This window comes from Talpa occidentalis, unplaced genomic scaffold, assembly GCF_014898055.3.
Source record: "Talpa occidentalis isolate TD23 unplaced genomic scaffold, MPIMG_talOcc4v2.1 talOcc4.17, whole genome shotgun sequence".
Classification (NCBI taxonomy): Eukaryota; Metazoa; Chordata; class Mammalia; order Eulipotyphla; family Talpidae; genus Talpa; species Talpa occidentalis.
Window position 1 is genome coordinate 28,179,011 of NW_023601754.1, and position 20,525 is coordinate 28,199,535.

Here is a 20,525-nt window from a genome sequence, read left to right on the forward strand (position 1 = left end):
ATATCCTCACAGGAGGTAGGAGTTCACGAGGAGATCACTTGAGAATAGAACACTCCAGTGTAGTGGTGCCATGGCGGGAAGTCTTCTACTCTTGTGTTTAGTTGGGAGTAACCATAAATCCTTCAGTCTAAGTGTTTAACAAACCAACTGTATGGTTCTAACTTTGCTATCTCAATCTTCAATTAACAAATGTTTCCATGGATTGATGGATACTGTACACTGATATGAAAAAAAATTGAACGAGGCAAAAAAGATTAAGCTGTTGCTAAAAAAGCCACAGTTGAGAGTCGTGGCAGCCTGTGTCTCCTACAGCATCCAGAGACTGATGTCTGGAGAATGAAGGTAGGTAGACATGCTTGAGGCCTTTGAAAGTACTCAAGTCATCCTTAAAAGCTGCTCTAGGGCCTCCCTGGTGGCGCAGTGGGTTGAGCACTGCGCTGTGAAGCTGTCCGCAGTCTCTGCAGTGTGGGTTTGATTCCCGGCCGGCCAGGGAGAAACCCACATGGCGTGGCAGACTTCTCTTGCCTTGCCCGCTGCTCCCCTCAGCAATATCTTCAGTCCATCTGCCTGTTCTGCTCCCGGCTGTCTGTGGTGAATTCTCTCACCCTCCCGCACCTTTGACCTGTACCCCAGTTCTTATATAAATAAAATCTTTTAAAAAAAAAGTTAATTTATTAAAAAAAAAATATTTTAAAGGGGCCCAAAATGTGGCTACCAAATAGGCCAGTACCTCTTGCACACCCACCTGCTGTCTGAAAATATCCTCATTTTACTGGCATTACAATTTTAGTGTCCTCACTATCGCCACTGCTGCTTTGATTCGAAACATGTACCCAGAGAGGAAGCTAGAATTCATATTAATTTTAAGATTATCATTTTCCCAGTAAATAAAGAATTTCATAGTCTGAAATGATTTCATTAAAGGAAATGATTTCGCTAGAGGTCAACTCATCAGGGGAATACTCATATCCATGGTAGGGGATACAAAGCCTGTTATTTCTTTTCACATTTAATCTTCTTCCATTAAAACATTTTAAGGCCTAATATAACAGATGTCTCATCACAACCAGATGTCTTAAGCTAGGCAATAAACCAGTGATGAGAGGGCTGGATACCTTCTTTCCAGCATGGGTGTAGGTGAGGTTTACTTCTGGCATTATACCAAATCAGCTGTCGGCAGCCATCATATGCACAGGAGTATTCATCATCCCCAATGCCATAGCCTTCCTGGAAGAGACAGGGTCCAGAGATTAGTAAAGCCTGCTGTGTTCTGGGAAAAGAGCACATGTCCTTTATAACCATTAACCTGGTGGTTAGAATTTTAAGCTGAAGGAAGGGAGAACCTCTTGTCCTTGGAAGATAACAAAATTCTGACCTAGATGTCTGGTTCCAAGATCACAGGTAATGACACTTCAACAAATACTTGTGAAGTTTTACATTTATTATTTTATTTCATTCTCACCAACCACCTTGAGGTTGTGGCATTATATCCATTTGAGAGGACATAAAGGCTCAGAGAGATCAACCAACTTGCTCAAGGAAACATTACTAAAACAATCCAAGTTTGGATTTGGAATCAGACGATTCCAAGCTCCAGTGAGCTTTCCACTTCGCTGCATTTGGGTAAATACCTTTCTTCCATGTAGTATACTTCAAAACCCTCACAGGCTCAGAGATTTCAAAACTGGAGACAGAGAGAGGTTATAGAGGACAATCAGTTCATACCTATCCTGAGATCAGCTCAATTTGAGCACCTTGCCAGCCTCTTTTTTCAATTACTATTTTTTAACTATTTTACAATTATTTTATTGTTAAAATAAAAGGGCAGATGGGCTCTTACATTATTTTGAGTGCTGACAAAAAACAGAAGTAGTAGAGGAAGCATGTAAATCAGATAATAGCAATATTTAAGGATCAGTGATAAAAGATTCTAATGGAGAAAGAAATTGGAAATGTGGACTAAATCCAGGTAAGATCTCAGGTGCTAGTGAGTGTCTGTTCATTCTATGGAGTAAACAATGAGATGAGGAGACAGGAAGATAAAAGGCTTTAACATATTCCTCAATTACTTGGGTTGCTGCTATCCTGAATTCTTGGTCTACAACATATTAAATTTGGATGAGTGGTCTCCAAAGTGAGGCTTCTGAATTAGCTATTCTGAACGCACTTGGATTGTTCAAGAGCTAAATGAACCTACATCTAATTGCCTGTCAGCAAAGAAACTCACTGGCCTACTGGAAAGAACACCTCGTTGTTCCTTTCAAAGACTGAAAGAATAAGTATTTTATCGGTGTTGGAGCATAGGAAAAAGACGAATGTAGGAAAATTCTTTTGTATATTCACTTTCTAATGTCCAAGGAAGTCCTTGACAGAACATTTGAAAGAAACTCCTAGAAGATTCTTAGTGACCACAAGTTGGTTAAGAGCACACATTACCAGGAGATGTGTTATATGTGTGACACAGAGTGGCATTGTGGACAAAGAGGGGACTCTATTAATTTTAATCACAGATCGGTTTTGACAGATGAAGAAGGTGCCTTTGCCAAAAAGATGCACTTTAAAAATCCTTTAAAAAAGGAAGAAGAGAAAAAGATACCTCTGTGCTTATATCTCAGAGAGCAACCTAGATATACAACCCTCTTAAAATCTGAAAATATCCCCAGAACAACTATTCTTTCCACTGGCAGGACAAACAAATGAGAGAACAGGATAGCTAGTGTGGTCCCTGGGGGCAATCATTTTGATGCACCTGTTTCTGATCATGCATATTTTAGTAATGAGATGTTACTAAAAACAAACAAAAGAAAGTTTATCCATAGCTAGAGGATAACAAGCCATGGAGTATTTTGAATCCTCTCCCCATGTTGTAGACTCTGTCCTTTTATCTCTTGTACAGCATTCCAAGCCCTTCTTGTTAGAGGAATGTAATGAAGCTATAGTGCCCTCCCTGCCTCCTGCTCTGGAGTTGGAGGGGTAAGATATGACCCTGGCTCAGCCAACAGGACCCTCCCATCAGACACCCAGAGGGATGGTTAGGAAGGATTTGGGGCAGCAGTGCTGGCTGCATCCTGACCAGATCATTCCCCTCAACTGCTGGCTATTGTACTTATCTCTTGGCCCTCCCTTTGCTTCTGCCTCAGAACCTTTCTAGTTCCCAACCCCTCAATAGTCTGGGAGCTGCCAGTAGGCTTCCAAGTTATTCCCCTTCTTTTGAATATAGAATCATTTCTCTGGTAGGGGAAAAAGCATGGTCTATCTTAAACAGGGCTTGTGTTCTTTTCCAGCAAGTGAGTAAGTAAAAGGCTTATCTTGTGGTAGATGCTCATGAAAAGCAAAAGGTAATTAGATAAGTTAAAATGTACTCCTGGACTTGCTCATTCCAACACTTCCTCCACTGCCACCAATAAAAGTATACAACAGGGCCTCCCCAGTGGCACAGCGGTTGAGCGCTGGGTTGTGAAGCTGCCCGCAGCCTCTGCAGCGCAGGTTCCATCCCCAGCTGCTCCCCAGCCACTGAAGGAGGGTCCCACATGGTGCGCAGACCTCTCCTGCCGCCCGCTGCTCCCCTCAGCAGTGTACTTCGGTCCTTCTGCCTGCTCTGCTCCTCGCTCTGGCTCTGGTGAATTCGCTTACCCTCCCGCACTTCTGACTATACCCAGTGCTTGTATAAATAAATAAATAAATCTTTAAAAAAAATAAAGTATACAACACTATATATATATATATATATTTTTTTTTTTTTTAAAGATTTATTTACTCATTTATACAAGCATTGAGTACAGTCAGAAGCGCAGGAGGGTGAGAGAATTCACCAGAGCCACAGCAGGGAACAGAACAGGTAGATGGACGAAGTACACTGCTGAAGGGAGCAGTGGGCGGCAGGAGAGGTCTGCGCTCCACGTGGGACCCTTGCCCAGGGGCCGGGGATCGAACCGGTGCTGTAGAAGCCACAGGCAGCCTCGCAACCCAGCGCTCAACTGCTGTGCCACCGGGGAGGCCCAAGTATACAACACTGTTAAGACAAACTGCGCAGGTGACCTGAACAAGAATAGTCCTCAGGCCTCTCATTTGAATGATCTATCTCTGAGCCCAGCACTTGGGTCATCCTTTTGAAACTGAAACCCAAACAGTAAGAGTTAAAATAACAGGCGCTATGGATAGACTTCAAATAGTTAGAAACTGGGTGTATCCTAGGAATGACTGATTCTATAAAACCATACCCTGTCTGTACAGGCAGAGAGATTTAGAATCACCAGAACAACGTCCACTTGAAGTGTAAGGATGGCATTATTAAAATTCTACATTTGGGAAAAGATATCAAACTTCATCAGTTACTAACCAGTACGTGGATCTGCCGAAAGTGCTTTCTTTGTAGTTTTTAAAGAAATAAAAATTAATAGTCTGTCAAGCAAATTGAAGGGTAGGAAAACAGTTATTTTAAGCTTCTCAGTTTGAAGAGCCAAAGTTTCCATAACTATAATGGCAGAAATTACAGTTTCATCCACCAGATAAAATGGCTGTTAAAAAAATACTACATTCAGTTTCCAAAAATTATACCCAGACTTGTAGCATGTTTGCTGCTGAACTGGGAGACAAATTTTATATTAAAACTTCCTCCCTCGAAGAATCATTGTTTCTTCTGGTTCTGGGGTAATTTTTTATTTCCAAATGAGGAGTAGCTAATTTTCTGAGATTCTCTCATTTTCAAATATAAAGAACAACTATTATAGTATAGGAAGGGGACTGAATTCTAGTTTATGTTCTCAGCCTCAGTTTCCTCATCTGTGAAATGGAAATTGTGACAGTAAGACCAGCTGTGGGCATCAGATGATAGGCTCTACAGTACAAGTGCTCTAGAAATTAAGCTATTTTTAATTCCTACGAAATAATCATTAGGACACTGAAATAATCGCCAGGAGTGGGCAGTCAGTGTAACTGATATTATCTGCTTTAAATCAGGGCACAAGTTGGGAACTTAGAGGTAAATGGCATTGTTCTTTGGAGCCACTTGCTTCTGACCACAGGGTGTGCCACAAAAAAGTCCCATGCTTCCAGGTTTTTTTTTTTTTTTTTATAGAGGCATGTTTTATTTATTTATTTATTTGTTTGTTTGTTCGTTTTGTTTATACATGCACTGGGTACAGTCAGAAGTGCGGGAGGGTGAGAGAATTCACCAGAGCCAGAGTGGGGAGCAGAGCAGGCAGAAGGACCGAAGTACACCGCTGAGGGGAGCAGCGGGCGGCAGGAGAGGTCTGCGCGCCATGTGGGACCCTCCTCCGGTGGCCGGGGAGCAGCCGGGGATCGAACCGGCGCCGCAGAGGCCGTGGGCAGCTTCGCAACCCAGCGCTCAACCGCTGCGCCACCGGGGAGGCCCCATGCTTCCAGGTTTTAACTGATGCCCAGTAGAGTAGGATGGCTGACGTCAGGGAAGGGTTCCAAAAAAAGCAAAGGCAGACTAGGGCCTAGTTTTCTGCTCTAGACAAGAATTCAGACCTGACTTCTTCACTGGCCCTCTTCCTCCAATTTGTCTCTCTCCAGCAAGGAGTTTAGTAAAATGCCATGAAAAATTCCGGGATGTTATGCAGCTGTGCTGGAACGACCCTTCAAAGACTGCGCTCATGGCAGGCAAGTTTAGTTCTAACCCACTCCAGGACCTTACACATGGGATGGGAGACTATTATTTTGATTAATAAAATAATTCAATGATCTTTTCTCAGCTAAAAGGGTAAAAATCAAATATACACAAAATATTCCTGATCAAAATTGGATTAATTCCAGGTAACTCATAATTTGATTAATAGAAGTAAGCCATTTGATGTGGGCATCAGAAAAATATAAAGTGGCAAAAAAAAAATCATATCTCTTGGAAGAGGAGGAGCCCCAACCCCTCACACTCAGGTCCTGGCAAGTCTAGTCCTGCTTCCTCCTGTAGATTTAATCTTCCCTTTTGTTTAACAGTTTTCTATAACAAAAGGTAAATAATATTGAAAACAAATATACCTACTAATTACAAGGTAAAAGTCAAGTAAGTTAAGCCAACATTTAGTATTTTATGAATGGAAAAAGAATTATATTACAAAATTCTTAAAACTTAAATGCAAGGTAAGTCTCATCACTACTCCCAATTAAGGACTGAGCCAAAGTTATGCTGAAGCTGAAGCTGAAACAGAGTCTACAAAGACTGAGGACACACCCGACACCCAGGGGAAATATAATGAGAACTGAAAAGTTGGGGGGGGAAAAAGCTGAGAAGCAATTTCACTTGTTTTTTCCTGTTTTTGAATCTGTTTAGCAAAACATTGTTTCGGCAGCCAAAAGATTTGGAATCCAAGAAATGATTATTGTGCAAACCTATCTGAAAAATAAGTATTTTCCACTTACTCACCCAAACAACTGCTGCTGACCCCATTTGCACAGTTCTCCAGGGTACTCACATGATTGAGAAATTTGCTGTCTCGTGTGGCCCAACCGATCTGCATAACACCAGAAGTGATCACTGTTACTTCGTAGTACCACACCCCAGCATCCACACAAAAGGTGCAACGCACACTCTCAAAAGAGGAGGCATCACAACGAGCCTGGCAAAACCAAAAAGCATGACATCCACCATCAGTGCCTGAAGACCACCAAAGGTAACTGCTCAGAAAATTGAATGTATTTTTCCTTATTAAAGCTCCTGGCAGACTGTTGTTTCCTCTTCTATGCCTCTTCAGTAACCAAAAGTGCAAAAATGAATGAAGCACATCCTATTTTACTGTTTTATTTTCAGAAATGGTGCCCAGCTTCGAAGATCTCCAAAATGATGGCAGTAGGAGCTAGTGAAGGCTGCTGACTCCCTCTTTAAGTACTTATAGAGCTTTGCTCTCATACAAAACCCTTTACAAATGCATAAATATAGCCCTACTCTACTTGCTATGATGGAGGGAGAGAAAATACTGAAGGGTTTAAGATGAGGTACCTCAAAAATAATCTAAAGCAGAAACTAACATAAGGCATTTGGTAATCTGTAAGATCAAAGCTGTGTGCAGTCATGCTTCAAATAGTTCTTTAATCTTGACATGTCTAGTGCCTTATGGTATCTGCCTATATAAAAGCAGCTCTTTCATCAGCCTTCACCACGAAATCAGCAACATTTCTTTAATTATTATTTAAATTTTATTTTTATATTCCCCATACAATTACAACCCCCTTATTTTGACCCCAAGACCTCCTTTCCCCGGCCCCCAACCCCATAGCGTGTCTCTGGTTCATAGTTGTTTGTTGATTTTGATATTTTCTTTCTTATAGTTATTCTTTTTCCTGGTCCCTTATTTAAGTTTTCTAGATTCCTGCTATGAGTGAGACCATCCGGTATTTTTCTTTTTCTTTCTGGCTTATTTCACTGAGCATGATCCCTTCCAGCTCCATCCATGTTGGAAATCAGCAACATTTCTAACAGACATACAGGGAGACAGGGAAGCACTAGATCCAATACACTTGGGGGAAGAAGGGAATGGCCTCTTCTGGAAATAGCAGTTTTGTATTTTTAGCTTAATAAAATAGTAGATTAAAAGCAGATATATAAAATAATAAAATAGTATCTCAAATACGCTCAACAATCACTTCTACCTCTAACTACTATTGGTGCATGAAATAATCTTCCATCTCTTCTGCAAGAAATTGCTTTTGTTTAGAATGAGATTTTTCCCCAGTGGTCCATCTATGGATGATTTACCTCCAAGCCATGAGGTGAGATCTTCAGGTACTCGCTGACGTCGTTGCTATTCAGCATGGCCCTAATGCTATTCAAGTCCACTTTCTCATAGGTGAGTTGCCTACCTTCTTTTAAAACTGCAAAAGAGAAAGCAGTGATGTTTCTAAGGCAGGCTGCTGTAGGGGGAAAAGTTACATCACTGCTAGCGGCCATTGAATTGAAGTGGAGATGCTCAAAAATGGCAGAATTGGTGGGGAGTCCTATAACCTTGGCTTTGCCGATACATTAAGATATGAAGATTAATCAAACATTAGGAAAGGCAGAACTGCTAGATTTATTCTTGAGTTCTCTATATTCATTATTCTGCATGCAACAAAATTCACACTGTACTCTTTCAGAATTATTCTCTAAGTGACTCTACACACTCTAGCCCTGTACTTAGTGCAGGGTAGAAGCAGGAGGTCACATGTCCAACTGTGCTTTACCACAGCGCTAATCATGGAGAGGGAGTAAGGACATGGTATCAGTATAGTTTTAGTTCTAGAAGCCCTTGAGGAAAAAAGGAGGAAAGTCAGGAGCAACCCTTAGGGTGTAATAAGACGTGGCTTGAATTCTGAAGAGCAAAACTGGCATAGACAGGAGAGAAAAGAAAGTGAATTCCAAGTGGAGGGAACAGACCCAGAGGTAGGAATGACTGGGATTGGTTTGCAGAACAGTGAAGAGATACTCTGTGTTGGGAAGAGTTATTAGTGCCATCTGATTAGTGGCCCAGATGGAGCATGACAATGGGTACCAGTACAGGTTTCTGAACAGAAGAGGGCAGAACTAGAAGCATTCCATACAATTCTTGAGTGCAGGGCCACTAGAATACTTTTCTGCTACAGTATTTCCAACCTACCAGTAGAGGACCTTATAAAGAAAGACTTGAGTCACTATTACAAAATGAACCTATAAAAGAAATGGGATTAGAATCGAAAATAAAGGCAATAAAGGACAACTTCCACTCACAGAGATTGTCTAAGCTCCACTGGGCACAGAAACCAACTTGACGTTTTAGATAATCAGGGTCATCGGCCCAGGACTCCAAAGTGACAAGTCGGTCACTAATACTGGATTCAGAGATAGTCAGTTTATTTTCACCTGTTTGGAAAGACATAAGCCTTGAATTAACACAAACCTTGAAGAGTAAGATGCACTGCTAGGCAGGTTAGTGGTGACAAGGAGTGAGGAGAGGCAATTAGGGAATTTGGAGACGAGAATAATGATGTAATCCATAGTTCTGATTATTTTCTAGAAAGTAGCAATCTCATCACTAAATGTTTAGTTATAAAAGTAGGTAACTGGGCCTCCCTGGTGGTGCAGGGATTAAAGACACAGTGTTATCAAGCAATTGCCAGGCATTGCAGCATGAGTTTGAGAGTTTGATCCCCGGGCTGGCCTACATGGCGCAGCAGAACTCTCCTGTTTTGACTGATGCTCCCCTCAGCAGTATATTTCAGTAGATCTGCCTGTTCTGCTCCTCATTCTCTCTGGTGAATCCTCTCATGTCCCACACCTCTGGCTTACACCCTAGTTCCTGTATGCATAAATAAATAAATAAATCTTTGGGGAAAAAAAAAAAAAAAAGGTAGGTAATCATGGTTACCAAGTTTTGATTCTTAGGTGAGAAAATCCTTGCCTTTGTTACATCTCACTGGCCTTGAGGTGTCTACTCAGACAAAACCAGAATGTATGCATGCTTTGACAAGGTTCAAAGTGTAAGCTCATCTGGTAACTAAGAAATATAAGATTTTTAGTAACCGATACAGCAGATCATTAGTGCAAGAAGTCACTATACCTACTTGTCTGTGCAAACTTTTCCAGTGCGATAAGTGCAAAAAGCATGACTGTGGGGTGGGACTGTAACTTCTGAAAGACAACAAAAGATAAAAAAACAAAAAAATCATTCCCCTGTAGAGCGGTAAGTTATCAATTTCTTCTTGCCCAATATGTGTTAGATTTTATTTGGACTAGCCATAACATTCAAGTACTAAACTATCCACATGCTAATAGTAATGAAGAATCAAAATAGTCTCTGAAAATCTTGTATTATTTTTCTTGAAGTCATTGGATTAATTTATAGATATGGAAATTTCAAAGGATCTTGTTAAATGCACTATGTTATTTTACTTAGGACTTTGTTAAATAATGCTGATTCTTACATTCATTTAAGCAATCAAACAGAAATCTGGAATTGTAGCTAAAAATGATGTTTTATTCAGAGCCCTCCAGGGAATGATTCATACTACCAAGTTCTGAAATTATAAATATGAAATTAACAATTAATAGCTTAGTTCTTAATCTGCTGTTAGAAAGGAATTCCATAAATGCTAATGGTAGGTGGAAGAGAGCATCAAGTGAGCTCTTTCAGTTACATTTAAATTCATGTTACACGTGTTCACATTTAAGGAGACAAAGGTCTTTGTGTTAAACATCACATCTTCTCACAGCCACCCTTCTCCACAGTTACATTAGGATTCTGCAGGAGGGTGCTAGGACATCAAATGATCCCCACTCACTTCCCTGGTGCCCAAATAGGTTCTACAGAAGTCACATAATCTCCACCCACTGCTGCAAGCCTGTTCACCATCTTGCTTCTTGCCCTAGCCATTCTCAATCCCTCCCTGACTTTTCAGGCCCTTGATATCCATCTCTCTTGCTCTCCTAACTTGGCTACTCAGTTTTATCCTCCTGTCTCTAATATTGTCTTCTGATCAAAGAGTTCTCTGGAATATGCTCGGAACACAGCCATTTCTATTTCTGAGCTTCTGCCAGTGACGTGCCCTTAGTCAAGAAACTCAGTTTTTCCTAATCGTATGATGTGACCCCACAGAGGTGCCATCTTCATCAGGAAGTCGGTCTCCCACGACTCTCCTAGCTCTCATCACCCCTACCTCCCACCTCCCAATCTCCTCCTCAAAACTCTTATGACATTTAATCTGAAGGAAAAAATTTTTCCCTGATCACATCCTTCATAAAATGGAGGCTAATTGTTTTGCCTGAGTAGTTCTGTCCCCTCAACTAATCAGTCAGCTTCTTGGCTACTATGCTACCTTGGTACTCCCACATAGGTTTAAATAGTTTAAGCATAAATCACATAGGTAATGAAAAATAAGACCAAAGTTTTGAATAAGGCCAATGCTCATTAGGCCTACAAAAATGACTTAAAAAAAAAAAAAACAACCAGCCAAGCCTGCTGACAGTACAGTCTCAACAAACTATAAGTTTCACAGACAATATATCAAAAATTCAATGACAATAATTTTAAGAGCAGTATCAGGGGAGGAGGGCAGGGGAGACTAAGAGATTTATATATACTCGGAACTGGCCTAGTGGTTTCCTGGCTTGGAATACTGTGTAATTTTGTTTCTACCGTGGAGGTTCTTACTGCCATTTGGCAGACTCTAAGGATATACACCAAAAAGCCTATTATCACAGCAGCCTCTCATGACTAAATTGAAAACCAGACCAACTCAGCTGTTTTTGCTTGTAATGAAGTCTTATCTGACCCTCATTTTTTTAAACACAGGAGAGAATAGACAAAACATTCAGGAAACACCTGCAAAATAAAACTTATAACTAATTCCATTCTCTGTGCCAGTGGCTAAGCTGGCAATTTTAGAAAAACACAGTTCTACATGACTAAGAATAACTAGCTTTGATGTCTCACTTACCAGACACTGTAGCAAGTATTCCAGTATTCCTGGGCTAAGTAAACCTATACTTGCAGGACCTAGATGAATACAACAAACACTGGATATTACTAAATGTGCCACATTATTTTAAATCAGTAATTACTAACAAAAAGTCATTTTGTTAGAACTCTTCTAGAGTACTCTCAGACACATGGTCTATTTAAGTATCCCACTAGGAGGTAAGAATAGTACTACTGCCATTTCCCAGCTGAGCAACTGAGTGCACAAAGTAAAGTGACCTGAGAAGCTACATAGCAGGGTCTGAATGAGCACCCATGTGCTCTGAGAAGCTGCATGGCAGGGTCTGAATGAGCACCCATGTGCTCTGATTTCTAATCCAGCGTTTCCTCCACTACAGACGATGTAACTAGCTGCACTATTCACCTGTACACTGACGTAAACTCTTCTAAAATGGGAGTTCATAAACAATTTAAATACTTGCTTATCTTTTCAGGAGTTGCTCCAACTTAAAGTTACTTCTTCCCCAGACTAGCATGTTTCCCATTATCAAGCTAAACTTCATAAAGTATGTGAGTGTATGTGTGTTACATTCTTACATATATCTATATATATAATCTTGGTTTATTATACTGAATTTAGCTTTTTCTCTTAATTTTAAAGCAAGTTAAGTAAAACTTGTTTTCAGTTTTGCTCTGAAAATCCTCAGTTACCCACAATGACTGCATTTACTCTGTGGCCTTTGAGCAATTTCTCTCTCTTTCTTTTTTTTCCCCCCAAGACACTTCTTTCTGGTACAGAAAGTCTGTTCAAAGACCTGCCATTTAATAGTTTAATGTTCTCTTTAATGTCAAATAACGTAAGCTCTTCCTTTATGGAGCTTCCTAGAGTTACCTGCAAGTTTCTCAGCCAAGCAGCCTAGGACTGCAGATGTGTTCCTGTGTTTGGCAGGATGTCCTGAGTCCTGGCAAGCTACTTCTCCATTTAAATTGAGAATTTCAGTTAATTTCTGGAGTGCATCCTAAAAACAAAAATGTGTAAGTGGATCTGATAAATATACTACTTAGATTCCCCCCCCAAGGTAATTCATTGACACAGTAGCTACGTGATCAGGTATTAAATTAACTTGGAATGATCATACAAAGATGGTATGTACCTTATGATATTATTGATTGGACATATTATTTCATCAACCTAAGTCTTCTTACATGAGCTGTTAGATTTCACGTCATTGAAATGTACCAGCATTATCAAATATATGCTATATATTCTTAAATCATTAAAAGGTATAAGCAAGCCCCCCCGCCCCCCGCCCCAAATCCCAATATGACCAGTAACAACAGGATCCAGTGATGTTAGAGGAAAAAGTTACTTAAAAATTCATTTTTTTTAACCAAGTAAGAACAAATCTCAACAGAGTTTTCAAGGCAAATTAATAGAAGCCTTTCATAAGTCTAGGCAAAAGTCAATTCATCAATGACTAAGCCAAAGATGTTTCCCTTCTGTCCATAATGTTTTATTTACCATGTAGGGTCCAACTGTCTGAGACTTAAACAGTCATATGAGAGAAGCCAAAATCCAATTTTTTAACAAAAGGATTCCACAGAACTTATGGACTAAGGCAATGAAAATCTGGCACTTCTATTTTCTATAAGAGATAATCAAGGTTATACCAATCTTTGATTTGTTTGAATAAGATTAAAGGGTATAATAGTATAATGACTTTGAGAAATGTTTTTAAAACTTTTGTTATGAGGAAACTGCTTAGAGAAAGATAAGAAAATCAGGGCAGCAACTGACATTCTTTTCCAGTTTCCAACATAGATTGCCATTTCAGATATAAATGTTTCCATTTTTAACATTTAAAAAATTTTAAACTAAAGCTTTATAGTATTAACAGGAAAACAATGCAGCACTTTATTAGTAATAAAGATCAAGTGAAATTAATACTGAATAAAACAGACCCCAAATATAAAAAGGAAATGTGTTACATCAAACGTCCTCCTGTGCTCAAGCATACATGACAGAGTTTCATAAAAGGTAAGCATTAACTTACTTTAGTGGGCAATGGACATTCATCTAGTAACAATGTTATAACAGCTGGTCCCAATGGATCTTCCAATGGAATAACTCTAATTAAAGACTGGACAACATCCAACCATCCTTCATCTAAGAACAAATCAAAAAGATTATACGAGGAAGTCACTATTTAAAAAATTTTATGAAAATATGAAACTTACAATATCATACAAGATGATTTCACATTAAAATAGCTTTTATCTTGTAGCTTTTTAGCAGCTAGTAGTTGATGGACATAGCCATCAACTTTTAGTTAACACGGTAGAGTCAAATGATCCTAATTTATAAGAGTATGGTGATTCGAGGGCTTATTTGGATAAAATTCAAGCTATAGTTTCGAGTTCTCAACTGTGATTAAAATAATTTTCAGTTTCTATTTACAATGGAGGATTTAATTGAGAATATTAAGTATCTGAAGCCCTTGGCTCAATTTTCAGAATGACACTTTGAGAGACACAAAGTTATCCTTAACTGTTCTAAAGATCTGATTCAATGCCAAAATGAATTTTCTTTTCATAATTCCAGTGAAATAAAACCATTGCTATGGTTTTCTGCTATATGTACATAATTCAATATACAGTGCTTAGTAATTATTACATTTATGCAGTAAAACTTCCATACATAAAGGGCTTTTTTCTTCACATGTGTACCAAGTATTTTAGAGTCCTTTATTTGGAAAAAAACAGTGGTCATATTTCTTCATAATCATTAGTATACTGGGAAGTTATTTAAAAAAAAAAAAAAAACTTTAAAAATACCTGTTTCTGCCATTTCGTGCAATGTAATCATTGAATAGGGAGGTTCCTGATCACTGAAAAACAAATATTCAAGACATCAAACTTGAAGAAAGAAGAAATAACAATTCTAAATAAAAATTCAAACTGGCTGTGTGGGGGTAGAAAGAGAAAGAAGAAATGAGCACGAATGACTAGCGAGATGGAAGAGACACTGGAGCTATAATTTGTAAAATCAAGTATACACGTGGCTCATTTCCAGGGTCACTGTTATGGCCACCAAGTAAAATGTGCAGAAAGGACCACCATGTGGTGTGAAATAAAAGCAAAGGATTAAAACTGGAGACAGACTTTCAATTTTACCTCTAGAAGTCCAATGTTAACTAAGACAAATCAAGAGGTCAGTATCTTCTTCCTCATACTTACCTCAAAGAAACACCAGAAAGGGAGAAGACAACTGAGGGCTCATGGAAGCAAGGGCTTACCTAAATATCTTCATTTTTACATGTTCTTCTGGGAAGTATCACTATATGCTTAAATGTCATAAAGTATTATTAGAAGGAAAAGAAACCAGATTTAATTGAGGAACAATTAAATCCTAGACACTGCTCTAAAATGGCACTATATACCTTAATTCAGTGGGTTTTCAGTGACATGGGAATCCTAAGGAGATACTTTAGGGCAACTTCAGCAATGAATATTTTCCATCAAACAAAGATAACTCTGGATATACTTAACATTTACTTGTTTACATTTTGTGGCTTTCTATCTTACCATGAAAAGAAACCCCAGCAAAATTTACTGTCTTCAGTCATTTTAATCCTCAGGATTACCTTGTGATATGGGAATTACTAAATTCATTTCAGATACTTATAAAGCTGGTTGTTTGACAAATCCTGTGCCCTCTGCAGCGCGGGTTCAATTCCTGGCCAGCCAGGAAGAAACCCACATGGCGTGGCAGACCACTTCTGTCTTGCCTGCTGCTCCCCTCAGCAGTGTCTTCAGTCCTTCTGCTTGTTCTGCTCCCCGCTCTCTTTAGTGAATTCTCTCACCCTCCCGTGCCTCTGACCTGTACCCCACTATATATAAAAAAATCTTGTATAAATAAATAAATCTTTAAAAAATAAAATAAAATACTTGTTTCAAAGGATATAACTGACTTTTACAAACATTTCTGGAGAGCAATCTAGCATTAATAAAATTAAGCCTGCATATACCCAACAATGCTAGGAAAACTACTAACCAGGTAACAGATATATATGAAGCTATTTGCTGCAGTGCTGTTTATAGAACAGTACTTTGGAAGCAACTTAAGTGACTATCACCGATTACAGGAGATGAAAATACAGTACTTTCAAGAACACAAAGGAATACTCTGTAGCAGTCAGAAGCAGTTGTAGCTTTACATATAGTAACACAGGTCTAGAACATAATGTTGAGAGAAGTTAAAAACAAAGATTAAAAAAATTTTACATAACTTATATAGTTACATGGCACAGACAAAACACTGTATATAAACTTCCTATACAGATTATAAATAAATATTGTTGGTAAATAGGGAGAAGATACCTTAATTCACTAGAATGGTTACCTATTGATATTTGGAGGTGGGTGGGAAAGAGGATAGAAGGATCAGGGAAGAAGGAAAAATAATAAAAATATAATAGGGTTACTAAGGAATATGAGCACCTCAATTCTACACAGACATACTTAAAGGACTCTAACACCTTTATAGCCAAAAACAAAGACAAATTTCTTTGTGGAACAGATACGAAACAGAAATTTCTGGTGGGAGGCAGACACTGAAGTCACAGGCCTACGGGTCCTTACAGTGGAGGTAGTGGGGCCCGCAAGCCCACCGTGCAAGGGCTAGAGCAAACCCACTGAGTAAAGCTGGGACAGGAGACAGAAGTTGACAAAAGTTATGAATGATAATGTGAGTGATAAGTGCTATAAAGTTACAAGTCTCCAGTGACAGTAAAGAGAAGAGAAAGCCATGTAGGACCTGGCTTCTTACTGTGGGATGAGGACTTAGAACCACCAATTTTAGGTTCAGTTACAGACTGAAAGTCCCTGGGACCCAAATGGAGAGAACAAAAGCAAGCAAGAGACTGACAGACAGACAGACAGACAGACAGACACACACACACACACACGGGGATGGGCAGGGTGAGAGTGACAGAGAGACTACACATACAGAAAATTTTCATCAAGACAAGACTACAAATTAAAGCTCCTAAACACATGAGAATGACTAGCATTCCATACAATTTAAAGAGAAAGTGAACATAAAAATATGCAACTAGCAGAACTTCAAGATGATTTAAAAATAAGCATAAAGGATATACTTTAAAAGTAAAGGAAAAACAACTATAAGTGTATGAAATTAAGAAAAATATATAATCAAGAAGGAAATTTAAAAATTTGAAATCCTTGGAATGAAATATAGTTACTGAAATAAAACTCTCAACAGAAGATAAAACCCCAGGTGGGTCACAGTTTAAGAGAAAATTAATAAAGTAGAAGAATGTGCTGGGAGATCACTCAGAACTCTGCAAAAGCAATATTCAAAAAGACGACTAAGAAATGTCCAGAACTGAAGAATATGACTTCCAACTGAAAACATGCAGAATGAAAATTGACAAAGCAACAAAAAATAAGACCAAAAAACTCTGCTTACATGTGGAGGAGGGGCATAAAACTGGATATAGAGGCACTGAATATAGGTACTTTATTTCAAAACAGTCACAGAAAACTAGAAACCAACACCACAAAACTCTCACTACAGCAACTCTCTTACTAGGGCATCAGAAACTGCTCTCCCCTCAGAACAACATCCACCTTTCCTAAGTTAAACAAGTGGAGAGACGAGAACAATAAATACAGATAATTTTACCATTGTGATATCTACATGTCATTTTAGCTATATTCTTACTTAGTTCATCTGTGCTAATTATCTTTCATATTTGATTTCAACAGTCTTATAAACTTTACAGATATGACATTCTTCTACTTTAACAGTTTCTAAAAAGCCAGCTAGGTAACAATGTTTATCAACTGTCTGAACCCTGTTTTGCCATTATATTCTTCAACATGGCCTTCATATTTTCTCTATCTTTACCTTAGTTTCCACTCTCAGAGTACAAATATAATTTAGTACAAACAGGTAAAACTCATGTTGTTGACATGTACAATACATGTCTCATGTAAATAAATTATGTGCTTTATCAACAAGCTCACTTATAATCTGTAATCTTTTTCTGAAATTGGGAAATAAAACTTTCCTAATCAGTTTCTTTTAGAATTGGCAAAGTTTAACCTGTGCCTGTTTTTCCAATGGGCTTAAATAACGTTTGTGGCTTACTTCCTTATTTAGGAGGGCAACTTTTCATTAGAATTTTACAGTACATTTTATATTCAACATCACTTGTAATCAGGGAATGCAAATCAAAACTACAATGAGATACCATTTTATACCAGTGAGAATGGCACATATTAAAAAAACTAGCAACAACAAATGTTGGCGAGGTTGTGAAGAAAAAGGAACTCTCCTGCACTGTTGGTGGGAGTGCAAACTGGTCCAACCACTATGGAGAGCTGTGTGGAGATTTCTTGATCTACTAAACATAGAGTTCCATATGATCCAGCAATTCCACTCCTAGGTATTTACCCAAATGACACAGAAACATTAATTCAAAAGTGCACCTGCACCCCTATGTTTATAGCAGCACTATTTACAGTAGCTAAGATAGGGAAACAACCCAAATGCCCAAAAATTGATGACTGGATCAAGAAGATGTGGTACATATACACCATGGAATATTACTCAGCAATCAAAAAAAGATAAACACATGCAGTTTGCAGCAATATGGATGGAGCTGGAAGGGATCATGCTCAGTGAAATAAGCCAGAAAGAAAAAGAAAAATACCGGAGGGTCTCACTCATAGCAGGAATTTAGAAAACCTAAATAAGGGACCAGGAAAAAGACTAATTAATACAAAGTAAAAATCAAAATCAACAAGCAACTATAAACCAGAGACACACTACTGGGGTGGTGGGGGCAGGCAGGGAAGGGAGGGAAGAGGAAGGATTAGGGTCAAAATAAGGGGGGGGTGCAATTGTATGGGGAATATAACCAAAATGAAAATGCATACATTGTGCAAAAATGAAAAAATGATGTAAGAATTATATAAAATAAAATATTAAAAAAAAAAGAATTTTACAGTACATTTTAGATGTCACCAAGAAGAAACTTTATATAACTGCTTATAGTCCCTTCTATGAGCTTGGGGGGTATAAACAGTATAAATTTGTAATCAAGAGATATTTCCCACACACATATTAAAATTAAATTGATTCAGAAATGAGAACTTCAAAGGCTGGTTTACATAAACTTAGGAAGGCCTTTCTGAACTGGTTATGGAGAATATTTATAAGAACCATCATGTTTCCTCATCATGTTTCTCCGTTATGTTCTACAAACGATAGAATGATGTACAAAACAAATTTATTTCTAAGAGGGAAAAAATTTACCTTAGAATAACATGTACAGGCATACCTTATTTTTACACTACAACTTTTGAGGAGTTAAACAAACTGGTCTTGTTAGTAAAAGTAATTAGTAAATATTTAAATACTTATATCTATTCACAGAGCATGAAGCAACAAGAACCCAGAAATAACTTAAAAAAAAAATCATTATTAAACCATTGTTAAGTACAAGCATACTAGATACTAATAAATATAACCTCCGTTCCTGTAGAACGCTGTTACTCCTGTTTTACATATGAGGAGTCTGACACTTAGAGAAGTAATTTACCCACAGTGTCATGCAGCTAGTTAAGGGCTGGGCCAGAATTTGAACTTTGGTCCATCGTGGTTCTAAACTTTTGTTCCTAACTACTGAACTATATCATTAAGTTAAAATATTTTTTTCACCTTGAACAATGTCCATTAATTTCACTGTTATTTTCACTGTTATGAGATCTGGGATTTCATACTCAGAATTGGACAAAGTAGGGGGGAAAAAAAGGTATAGGTGTGCCCTGCGGTTTCAATTTACAAGTTTCCCAAATGGATCCAAGAGGGTCACATAAGGGATATAAAAAAGGAAGGAGAGTGATCCTTGATCCCTGTCCTTATGTTGCCAACAGAAGCTGCACAAAGCCATGCTCCTGGCAAAATAATTCACCTTGCACTGCTGGTCAGTGGACTAGACAGGCAAGCAAGATAAAAGTGAGTCCATATGAAATCTTTTCTAAATTAACATGCAACATACTCATTCCATATTTAACAAATTCCCTAATAAAGGTCATAGCTTTAATTACTGTTTTTTGCTACAAAAGGATTTAGACATTTCTACACAGAAGTAGATATTAGCAAGTGAAAACATGAAACCTTACCATTTACTTGGCCATGAGAGGAGAAATAAAATGTTCTCCTTGCCCTATGAGCAAAAGACTTGGCAAATATATCCCCACGAAGTGAAGAAGTTCTAAAGTTATAGTTCCTGGCAGAACACTTTTGATTACACAGGACGCGACTGTGAGTCAGATACTTACTTATCTACAAGAGTCCGTATGACTGCCAGAGTGTCCAGCACTAGCCCATCTACATTTTGTTTCTTTCTCCTTGGCTCGTGTGGTCCTCGGCCCCTTCTTGGTGGCCGAACAGGGTCCCGGGGTTGGCTCCTCGTGTCAGCAGTGGGCACAGCACTGTTCTCAGTCTGTTGCTGGTGGGTGTCAATGCTGTCTTCCGCTCCACTGTCATCTCGGCAGATACAGGAATTACCCATGGTAGCAGTGGCACCTCTAGTCCCCAGGAAGTGGGCAATGTGCTCCTCAAGAGTCAATAGCAGACCCTGGCCAAGGCTTCTGCTTGCTAAGAACACGGCCCAACCAAAGACAATCATTTAGATAGTTTTCAGTTTTCCAAGTACTGTCTTCATAATCTGGAGTTGAGGAACTTGCATCCTATTTGTTTTTAACGAATGAATGCCAAAGAAAGTGGCAGAGCTGACTTGCGACATTATCAGCTTCAGGAAATCCTGGTCATCCAGTGGCAGTTCTAAAAGAACAAGAAAAAAGGGAAATGCATCAAAGATTCTTGACCACTAAATTACTCAAACTTTCTTAGTTTGATTTCATAGACAGTGGGATTACACTGGAGGATCATATTTGGTTATTTTTCCAGGTTTCTAACACAAAAAGATATCTCTGCATGAACTAATCAACAATCAGTAATTTCTCTTCATCATGAAATCATATCCTTGTAAATCACAGGAGCTACCATTGGCACTTAAGGAAAAACATACAGTTGTATAGTTC

The 20,525-nt window shown here is 38.6% G+C and overlaps 1 protein-coding gene across 3 annotated transcripts in view; it reads right to left on the reverse strand.

Annotated features, from left to right (window-relative positions):
* The window catches only part of RSPRY1 (ring finger and SPRY domain containing 1), a 44,592-nt gene that overhangs the window by 12,393 nt on the left and 11,674 nt on the right, over positions 1–20,525 (reverse strand). For all 3 annotated transcript variants that reach the window (XM_037516385.2, XM_037516384.1, XM_037516383.2), the window contains exons 2-11: positions 19,761–20,265; positions 14,223–14,275; positions 13,442–13,554; positions 12,280–12,406; positions 11,407–11,465; positions 9,535–9,601; positions 8,702–8,833; positions 7,715–7,830; positions 6,435–6,578; positions 1,116–1,227 (exon numbers count right to left, since the gene is read on the reverse strand). In XM_037516385.2, the coding sequence (XP_037372282.1) occupies positions 1,116–1,227; positions 6,435–6,578; positions 7,715–7,830; positions 8,702–8,833; positions 9,535–9,601; positions 11,407–11,465; positions 12,280–12,406; positions 13,442–13,554; positions 14,223–14,275; positions 19,761–20,110 (1,273 nt within the window). In that variant the 5' untranslated portion in view covers positions 20,111–20,265. The remainder of the gene's footprint in view (positions 1–1,115; positions 1,228–6,434; positions 6,579–7,714; positions 7,831–8,701; positions 8,834–9,534; positions 9,602–11,406; positions 11,466–12,279; positions 12,407–13,441; positions 13,555–14,222; positions 14,276–19,760; positions 20,266–20,525) is intronic.